Source organism: Octopus bimaculoides, chromosome 5 (genome assembly GCF_001194135.2).
Source record: "Octopus bimaculoides isolate UCB-OBI-ISO-001 chromosome 5, ASM119413v2, whole genome shotgun sequence".
Lineage (NCBI taxonomy): Eukaryota > Metazoa > Mollusca > Cephalopoda > Octopoda > Octopodidae > Octopus > Octopus bimaculoides.
The window spans coordinates 63772824-63783220 of NC_068985.1; the positions used below are offsets into that span (position 1 = coordinate 63772824).

General features: G+C 34.6%; 1 protein-coding gene across 13 annotated transcripts in view; it reads right to left on the reverse strand.

Moving 5' to 3' along the window:
- Positions 1–10397, reverse strand: part of LOC106871234 (myotubularin-related protein 13) — a 512098-nt gene that overhangs the window by 216885 nt on the left and 284816 nt on the right. For all 13 annotated transcript variants that reach the window (XM_052967747.1, XM_052967743.1, XM_052967750.1 and 10 more), the window contains exons 7-9: positions 7850–7958; positions 4286–4399; positions 2625–2702 (exon numbers count right to left, since the gene is read on the reverse strand). In XM_052967747.1, coding sequence (XP_052823707.1) covers positions 2625–2702; positions 4286–4399; positions 7850–7958 — 301 coding nt within the window. The remainder of the gene's footprint in view (positions 1–2624; positions 2703–4285; positions 4400–7849; positions 7959–10397) is intronic.

Below are 10397 nucleotides of genomic sequence, written 5' to 3' on the forward strand. Positions count from 1 at the left end.
AACACATAGAGAGATGTGCAGGTAACATCAAACCAAATTTCACAGTTTTCTCCTCCAACCAGTACAAAGATACAATTTCATTACAAAAATAAAGAAAATTTATTCATTGAAAAATACAGAACACGTCTAAATATGCACGTATAACTAACTTTGATCTCTATACACATTTTAATTCACAATTACATACCCATTACTGTACATATTTCCCCCAACTACTCTAGTTTTTGAATTTGTGTGTGTGTGTATATATATATATTCTCCCCCTACCAAAAGATGAACAATTATCTCCCCCTCTCCACAATAATAATAACCAATTACCTCTTCTTAGAGTTTTCTACTTGTTGAATCATTCATTCATAAACTTCACACACAACATGGACAAAAAATTTTTTTTTTAAATACGTACTTAAATAAATTTTAATGTCATGATTAGTGAAAATGAAACCAGTCAACAAACACAATATAAGATATATCAAAAATTATATTAAAACTACGTAAAGTGTGTGCATTTTCCTTCTTTAATTTCTTAAATATATATAAATGCTTAATTTTAGAATGGTGGCAGCTGATGAAGGAAATGTTCTCTATGTGGCCTGTGTGTTTTCTGTGCTCTGTTTATGTTCTGTTTCTCTTTTTGCCCATGTTTTCTTGACATCCTGTACCCAGATATGCATCTATATATACATGTAGATGTAGGCATGTACATACATGTACGTATATATGCATATACTTACATATTATTTGTATTATACAAATATATATATATATATATATATAAACACACACAGATATTTACTACATTGTTGATATTTATCAATGGTTTCTCTCATTGTGTTGATGTGCCATTTTTTATCATTAATAAAACTTTGGAGTAAAGATTGTTTGCCAACACAACATGGCAGTCTTGGCTTAGTACGAATGTTGTGGTAATTTAGCCCCAGGAGACATCGTCTCCAGCTGGGTATATGACACAATCTGTGTCCTTGTGTATTTTTTTTTCTTTTTTTTTTCAAACAAGGGAATCTAGCACCCCCACTCAGCTCAAAACAATATCTGTGTATCACGATTTCCAGGTTATTTCCCTTCATCAGCACAGAATATTTGTTCGGCAAGAGGTGACACTGCCAAATTCCCATTCAAAATATATAGTTTTCAAAGTGACAACTAGTCACTGATCTATAAATCAGAAAATTACTATTTGTAAATCTCACAACAAGAGATATTCAGCAACAATACTTTGGAGTAAAGATTGTTTGCCAGCATAACATGGCAGTCCTGGTTTAGGATGAATGTTGCTGTAATTTAGCCCCAGGAGACATCATCTCCAGCTGGCTATACGACACAATGTGTCCTTATATTTTTTCGAACAAGGGAACCTAGCACCCGCAATCAGCTCAAAGCAATATCTGTGTATCACGATTTCTGGGTTATTTCTCTTCATCAGTACAGAATAATTGTTTGGCTAGAGGTAGCGTTGCCAAATTTCCATTCGAAAAAATATAAGGACACAGATCGTGTTGTATAGCCAGCTGGAGACAATGTCTCCTGGGGCTAAATTACAGCAACAATCGTCCTAAACCAGGACTGCCATGTTATGTTGGCAAACAATCTTTAGTCCAAAGTATTGTTGCTGAATATCTCTTGTTATAGTAATTTTCTAATTAATAAAACTGTTGGCATTTTTGACAACACAGGTATGCTAGTAGTAATGATGATAATGATGATGATGGTTTCAAATTTTGGCACAAGTCCAGCAAAACCTGACTGATACTTTATTTTATGAACCCTGAAATGATGAAAGGTAAAGTTGATCTCAATAGGAATTGAAGTCAGAAAGTAAAAAGTCGGGACAAATATGGCAAAGCTTTTTTCCAGTATACCAATGATTCTGCCAGATTACTGCAATGACGATGACGAAGATGATAATGATGATGCTGATGATGACAACAACAAAGATAAGATGATGATGATAACAAAGATGATGAAAAACACAATAATGATAACAACAACAACGATGATAATGATGATATAAAAAACAATGATAAATGTATCAAAATTAAAAAGATTAAAATATATTATCATAGCTGTGCCATATCAACACATGAACAACCAAGAAATAACATAATTTGATCAATCTGTAATTGATACTAATCCAGTCCAGTCAATTATCTTTTATTTCATTCACTCAACTGTGACCATAACGGAGCACCACTTCAAAGAGTTTAGTTGAACAGTTCAATCCCTGTACTTATTTTATTTTTTAAGTCTGGTATTTATTCTATCAGTCTCTTTTTGCTGAACTGATATGTTAAAAGGACATAAATAAACCAATCCCAGTTGTCAAGCAGTGGTGGAGACAAAGATACACACACACGCACATGTATACACAACAGGATTTTTTTCAGTTTCCATTAACCAAATCCATTCACAAGGCTTTGGTTAGCCCAGGACTATAGTAAAAGACAACTGCTAAAGGTGCCATGCAGTGGGATTGGTCCTGGAACCATGTGGTTGGGAAGTAAATGTTTTACCACACAGTCACACCTGTACCTCTTATCTGCCTAAAAACAAAAATGTCTAAATTTGCAAACTTATTCAACCAGAATAAATAGTAAAATACAAACCTTTCTGTCCATGGGTTTTGGCTTTTTAGGTGGTGCTGGGAAGGCATCATCTGCTGTGAGTAGTTCTGGTTTGATAATCTACAAGACAGCAAGAATAGTTTCATGTATATTTCATTCCCCATTTAACATTCTCAGAGAACAGATACAGAAGATATGTTTACAATCATCTATCATAATTAACCTCACTTTAAGTTCTTACTGCTGGTTTCTTCCTTTCTTTTTTTTTAATGCCTCAGCCAAAGGAGCCAGGGTAACACCTATGACTTCCACAACTGGTTGGAAGAAAGGGTAAAAGTTTTTATATGAATGTTAGCAACAGAGTGGCCCCAGTTAAAGGTACCTAAGGGTCATTAGGTAGTGTTGAATGTTATTAAGAATCTCACTGACATTATCCACCAAGTAGCTGAAATGGTCAATGAACATTCTTAAAATAATAAAAATTCTACAGAAGGCTACATTCTGATCATTTGAACTCAAAAATAAACAGAAATTTATTTTGTTTCCATTAATAGTAACATTAATTTTGCTTAAAAATTATTTCTAGAATAAACAGAATGTAGTCTCCCAAAATGTGTGGAGGAATGAATTAAAGTACACTCAGTCTGGTACATATTTTTATCAACACCTGAACTAGATATGAACTAAAAACATAAAATGATGTAACTAAATACTACTAGCCATTTTGTTCAAAGTTTTATCAATTTTGTCAACACATTTTATGTATCACTCAAATTACTTCATATGAGAGACAAACCTCTTTTAATAAACTACTTACCATCTTTAAACTAGACTCCACCCACATATCTTAGTCCGTAAATGTTAAACATCATACCTACAATATAAACAAAGTAACTATGACTAGACTCTTCCTTATAAACCTGTTTCATTTCACCTCGACCCAAATACAGAATATTTTCAATGTTGTTATCTGAGGTATTAGCCCCCTGTGTAAAGGCTATATTGTTATAGATAACTGTCTACTCAACAACAGCTAACTCACCATAATCAATTGTTGCTGAGCATATATATCAAGGTAATCCTAAATCTCTTCCTATTTAACCCACATTACTATCCTCATTAATCCTCTCTGACTCTCTCTCTCCCTAACATCACTCTTTCAATTTTAATAGTCCCTTCCCCAACTTGTTTGTTACTGTCTTGACTAACACCCTCTGCTAAAAAGAAATCTGTTTCACCTGACCTTAAGTCATGTCCACTCTCTTATTTTCTCTATCAGTAGTGGAGGTTCTTTAGGCAACCTCACAAGTGCTGGTGTTACAAAACAAGCTGCTAATAATAGTGTGTTAAGTGGTTGATGTTAGGAAGAGCATCCAGCTATAGAAACCATACCAAAACTGAGACATAGGAGCAACACAACATCCACTGATTCATTGGATCCTGTTGAACCATCCCAACCATGCCAACATGGAAAACAGACATTAAATGAAAAAGATGATGAGTGGAGCTAAAGAGAGGACTTCTATGTGGCCATTCAACTTGAAAGTAAAAACAGTCACATCTCCTTAAAAATTACACCCAGCTGTCTTCAATAATGAAGGATTCATTAAATTAGTTGTTCCTGAAAATGTGATGAGATGGCCACAACTGGAATGTCTGCAAGATTAGGGCTGATGACAATAACAGTGACCACCATAACTTACCATTGTCAATGCTTTCAGTGTTCTGTTGAAGAGTTGATCCATCATACAGGGAAGGCTGATACATTCAGGAACAATGATATTCCCACCATCCAGATCAGCAACTATCACATCAAGCTACAAAATAAAGAAGAATTAATGTCAAGATAGCTTTAGCCATTAGCAAGTTGCTTCAATGTTTTGTCTATGATCAATTTCTACAGAAATATTGTTCAAACTAAGTATATTAATACTCTCCTATAGAATATCTTTCATTACAAATTCTCAAATGGCTTTGAAGTCAAGAGTATCTATAAATGGGTGATAAAACTTACTGGACTCAGAGTCATGATATTCATTCCTTTTCTAATTACATTAACATGAACCAACTATAACCCCTCCCACTTTTCCCCTCCTTCTATCACGCTTATGTTTCACCCCCCATAACTTCCTCTACACAACAGCAACTGTCTAGAGTTCCTTCCATCCATCTTTCACACACTCTCTCCCTCTCTCTCTCTCTCTGCATACACATACATACACACACACAAACACACATCAGTGCAAGACTAAACAGTAGCTACCTCAATTATATCAACCACAGAAAACCTTCAAAGGTTTTAGACACTACCTCTCTTCTTAGCCAAATTTTAGATAACACTAGACTACCTATCACCTGTTGGGTCACTGACAGCTAAGGTTATAAAACATTAAAATTGATTTCAATGAAATGAAAGCTAATTTTATGATGATTCGGTTAAATATTTCAATTTGTTCGTAACATCATAGGTCTGGTTTACAAGTTCATGTTTAAGGTTTTATAGATTATTTACAGCATATGTACACACTTCTACAAAAATGGAAAAGAAATTGTTATATAATGTATACATAAAATTAATGGAAACAATTTTCCCATTTCAGGGCTATGTTACTTTCAGAGTATTTTCTCATTATGCACTGTTTTGGCTATTTATGAAAGTACCCAAATAAACCACACATCTCAGGAATCCGTGATCCGATTTACATGAAACTTGTTTTATTCCGTTTGTATTCACATTTCAGGGATACCTTACTTTTAGAGTATTTTCCCATTATGTGCTGGTTTGGCTGTATTAAATTACAGACATGCAAGCAAGCACACAAACAGAACTGGCATAACTATATACGTGTATCCTCCACCTGACTTTGTTGCCTAGTAAGTTCCAGAAAAATGGATACTTTTTAACAAAATTTTCAACAAATACCACTTAGATACTGTGGATTCCGAGTATATAGGAATTTCATCATCATCATCATTTAACGTCCATTTTCCATGTTGGCATGGGTTGGACAGTTTGACTGAGGTCTAGAGAATCAGCAGCTGCACCAGGCTCCAATCTGATCTGGCAATGTTTCTACAGCTGGATGCTCTTCCTAACACCTTCCTTATGGGAAAGAATTTTTTCGAGGGGGTAGGGAGAGGAGTTTTGGAAAATTCACACGATCCAAATTTTTTCCCCTCATAATTTTCAGGAAAATGGATATGTTTTACTGAAATTTTATACAGATAACTTCCAGATAGCATAGATTACGATTATGAAGAAATTTGTGAGGAAAATTTTTTCCAAGGGGGTGGGGAGAAGAGTTTCGAAAAACAGAGTTTGGGATCAGGAAGACTAAATAAGTTGGAATTACTCCATTTTGATGGGTTTTTTTTCTTTTTCTTTTAACCACAGCCTTCAAAATGATGTGGGTGGGGAACATCCTTTTATGAAAAAAAAGTTCAAAAAATTTTTTTGTACACCTCACCACCTCTCATCATCCCACTCCAGACTGATTTTCATCAATTTTTTTTTTGCACTTCAAAACTATGGGAGGAGCCTTTCGGTAAAAAAGATAATTTTAAAAAATTGTTAATATTTTCAGAAGAAAAAGTGAGTAATTTAAGGGAGATTTGGCAGTTGTTTCTAGCACATCCAAGACAACCCTCCTCGTTTCTTTCTCACTCTTGAATGTACTAAGGTATTTCATGTTTCAGTATTTTTCTCCCCCTAATTACAGTTATATCCAATAAAAAACAATTTGAAAAATCATGATTTTTTTTGAAACCCCACTCCCTGCCCTTGATTGCTTTTGTTTATAAATTAAAATATTGGAAAGCTTGAGAAGGTTATTGCTGGCATTTATCCACAGTGGTATTTAAATGATAATTCATTTTAGTAGCATACTTTTCTGTTAGAAAATGTTTTTTCTTACATGCACACATGGCTTCACTTGATTGAGGTGGAGGTAAAAATTTAAATTACAATTTTCTTTTTTTGTTGCTAATATTCCACCAACGAACCATGCGTGTGTTACTTTGGCATCATCATTCCATAAAATGTGTTTAACGGTAGAAAAATATTGAGAAAACATCACTACATGTGAGAGTGAAAACAGGGTGGTTTGGGATGTGCTAGACACAACAGCCAAATCTCCCTTGAATCATACACCTTTTCCTCAAAATTTTTTTAAATTAAACATTTTTTTTTTAATTGTAAAGGCTCCCATGATTTCTAAATAAAAAAATAAGTTAACCAAAATCTATCTGGAATGGGACGGTGAGGAATTTCAAGCATCTTCAAAACTGTTTTCCATAAAAAAGATGCACCTCATCATTTCAAAGTCTGTAATGAAATAAAAAATGTGAAAAATCCTCGTCAAAACAGAACAGTTCTAACTTATTTGATCTTCCTGTTATGAAGTAACAAAGTTGGTGGGGTATACATCTGTAGTTATGCCAACAAAACTATCCAGGTGGTCACAGTAAAGGACAATAACTCCAGCTTCTACTGCTTAAATTTGTGGAAACAAACCCCACAAAAAACCCATATCTCAGCAATCCATGATCGGATTTACACAAAACTTGTTTTATTCTGTTTGCATTCACATTTCAAGGATACTTTCAGAGTATTTTCCCATTATGCACCAGATAAACAAGATTACAAGCAAGCAATCACACAGTTTTAGTAGTATACGGATTTAAAAATTGGTTCCATTTGAGATACACAACAGTCACAAACTCAGTTTACTAAGATGAGCTTACAGTACCACACACCAGTATATTGAATATTAATCCACTATTAAGCATTGTAATACATATCGGTAAATTGAGTCTTGTCAAGAACATGAGACCTCTCTAGTATTGGTGCCACAAAAACAAAATAAGAAAAAAATAAAACACATCAACAAATCAAATAAAGCAAGATTCAGAGAGGCTTTGTAGTCTTGTCAAGGGAAAGGCAACCTCAGTATCGCTGGTGCCATGATAAAATACATCCAGTCCACTTTGTAAAGTGGTTGGTGTTAGGAAAGGCATCCAGCTACAGAAACATATTCAAACTGAGATAGTGGAGCAAGACATGGTCATCCAATATGTAGAATCCTGTTGAACCATTCAACCCATGGCAGCATACAAAATGGATATAAAATTATGATGATGTTGATAATATGTTGAAATTAACTGCAGTAGAGACAAACTTCAAATATTGATGATGAGAAGACCATAAAGCATTTTCCTAGAGATGACTGAATTGCAAGAAGAGAGAAAAAGCATTAAAGTACACTTACCAAATCAGAACGTTCTGGGCATATTGAGGAATGAATACCAGCAAGAAATGGTGTTGGAGTGTTGAGGACCTCCAGTAATGAGATAGGGAGAATAGGTATGTAAACATAACTAGAAGCAAAAAGAAAACAATGATAAAATATATCCCAAAAAGGTCAGTTAAATGGAGAATGATTTACTGGTTTATAAATATTTAAAAAAATATTTAATTTTAAGGTGTATATTTGTGTTATGCACATAAGGTGTGGATATGAATTATTTATATATATATAATGTGTGTGTGTTATCTATGTATATAAGATGTACATACATGTTATGTATATATACAAGGTGTATGTGTTGTCTATGTCCATAAGATAAATGGAAATTTTTCTCAGTTCTAAATTTACTTGAAAACATTTCAGTTCTTGTTTGTATTTCCATGTATGGAATTTCTTTCTTAATTCTTTGACAGATTTAGCCATTAGAAGTCATTAACCAGTCTTGATTTTCTGATATGAGAAAATAAACAGGAGAGGGCTGAGAACTGAGTCCTGATGAACACCTAACTGTACACTGAATACAATGCCCAGTTTCACCTTACTCTTTATGTGACTTACACCTATTCATCTTAATGACAAGACTATAAGGCATGCTACCTAATCAAAAGGTTTCTCAAGGTCAACAAATGTGACTTGTTATTTGCTAAGAATTCCTCATTCATAACCAACCTGGCATTAACCTGAAAAACATTTCATCTAATTCTCTTCTTAAATAGTTGAGCTTTCTAGTCCATCAATTGTATCCTACTTTGCAAAACATTACAACATCAGTGACTTGCCCTGATAATCTGGTTGCCTTCCCTGCCATTTCTATAATATAGTAATTATCAATTTCAATAGCTAATCCCTTTGAGGGTTCCACTTGGGATAGACCCTATCCCACACATTCCTCTCATTCTGTATCCTCACTTACTGGCAATTCCAAGTCTCCTCCTCTTCTGCGTTCTCCTCACCATCAGTAACAGTGACTGTAGCACTGTAGTTACAAACACAGTTTTCTCTAACAATGTTTGAATTTGAAGTGATACATTATTTTGCAATCCAGAACACATCACATCTCTGATCCTTCTCTTGTTGCAGGACATTGGTAAACCCCTTAGCTTCTCTCTTTGCTAAAATATACCTGAACATCAAACTTGCTACCTGCTATTGTTGCTTGTGACCACTTTCTTTTAATCTTTCCAGGCTAGTCTCAGGCTTTTATGGCATTATCTACAGTATCATTATGTTACCTTCCATTTGGGTGGAACATTGGTCCATCCACAGATCCAGTCTATGTCTACGGCAGATGGTCACATAGAAACACCTAAGTATCCTCAATATTATCACTCTTTATCCTATCCACATTCTAATACACATCACTTACTACTTCTCTGAACATATGTCAGACATAGGGATCTTTCAGCTTCCATATCATCCTTCTTGGGATTATCTATGTTCCAACATCTGTTTAACATTTGTCCATATGTCACTAATCAACACTGCACAGCATAGTTACCACTAAGAAAGGATTTGTATTTACAACCAGATGTCAATCCTCTTTCAACATGATTATGAAGTCTATCTGGTTTGGATAGTTAAAATTGTGTTACGCATGTAAGGTGTGGATATGTGTTATATATATAAAAGGTGTATATATGTGTTATCTATGTATACAAGGTGTGTTCATGTGTTGTCAATGTCTATAAGATGAACAGAAATATATATCACACAACTGAGATATATGGAATTAACAGTCTTTCATGACAACAATAATGACTCCCCCCCCCAACACACACAAACACAAACAACAGAAATCTACTAGATTCATAGATTCAGTGGACATGAGTTATTTCCTCAGAGATGTATTAGATGGGAGCACTTTTTATTCAAATGTCTCATTAAAATTTGTTTAGTTAATAGGTTGCCTGACTTTGAAGTAGAAATTGAAAAAATAACTAATTAATCGAATGTTTAATTGGAATATTGATAGAATTTGTTGTTTCTACAACTAGAGAAGAAAAAAAATCAGTCAGGCCGAAAGAATAAAGAGCAACTCTTGATTACAAGATTGAGGAGTACTGCATATAACTTTTATCTCATAAAGCAACAGAAATAGTTGATAATGAATTAATAATATTTGTGAAACTTTTTTATTTCAACAATATTGAATATTCTTTTGATGGACACAATCAGCAAAAGAACTGTGATCTACTAAAAATATCAGCAAAATCCCTATAAATCATTCTCAACTATCTTCATCATCATCATCGTTTAACGTCCGCTTTCCATGCTAGCATGGGTTGGACGATTTGACTGAGGACTGGTGAACCGGATGGCTGCACCAGGCTCCAATCTGGTCTGGCAGGGTTTCTACAGCTGGATGCCCTTCCTAATGCCAACCATTCCGAGAGTGTAGTGGGTGCTTTTACGTGCCACCTGCACAGGAGCCAGTCCAGCGGCACTGGCAAGGACCTCGCTCGAATGATTTTCTAATGTGCCAGTAAGGCGACACTGGTAACGATCACAC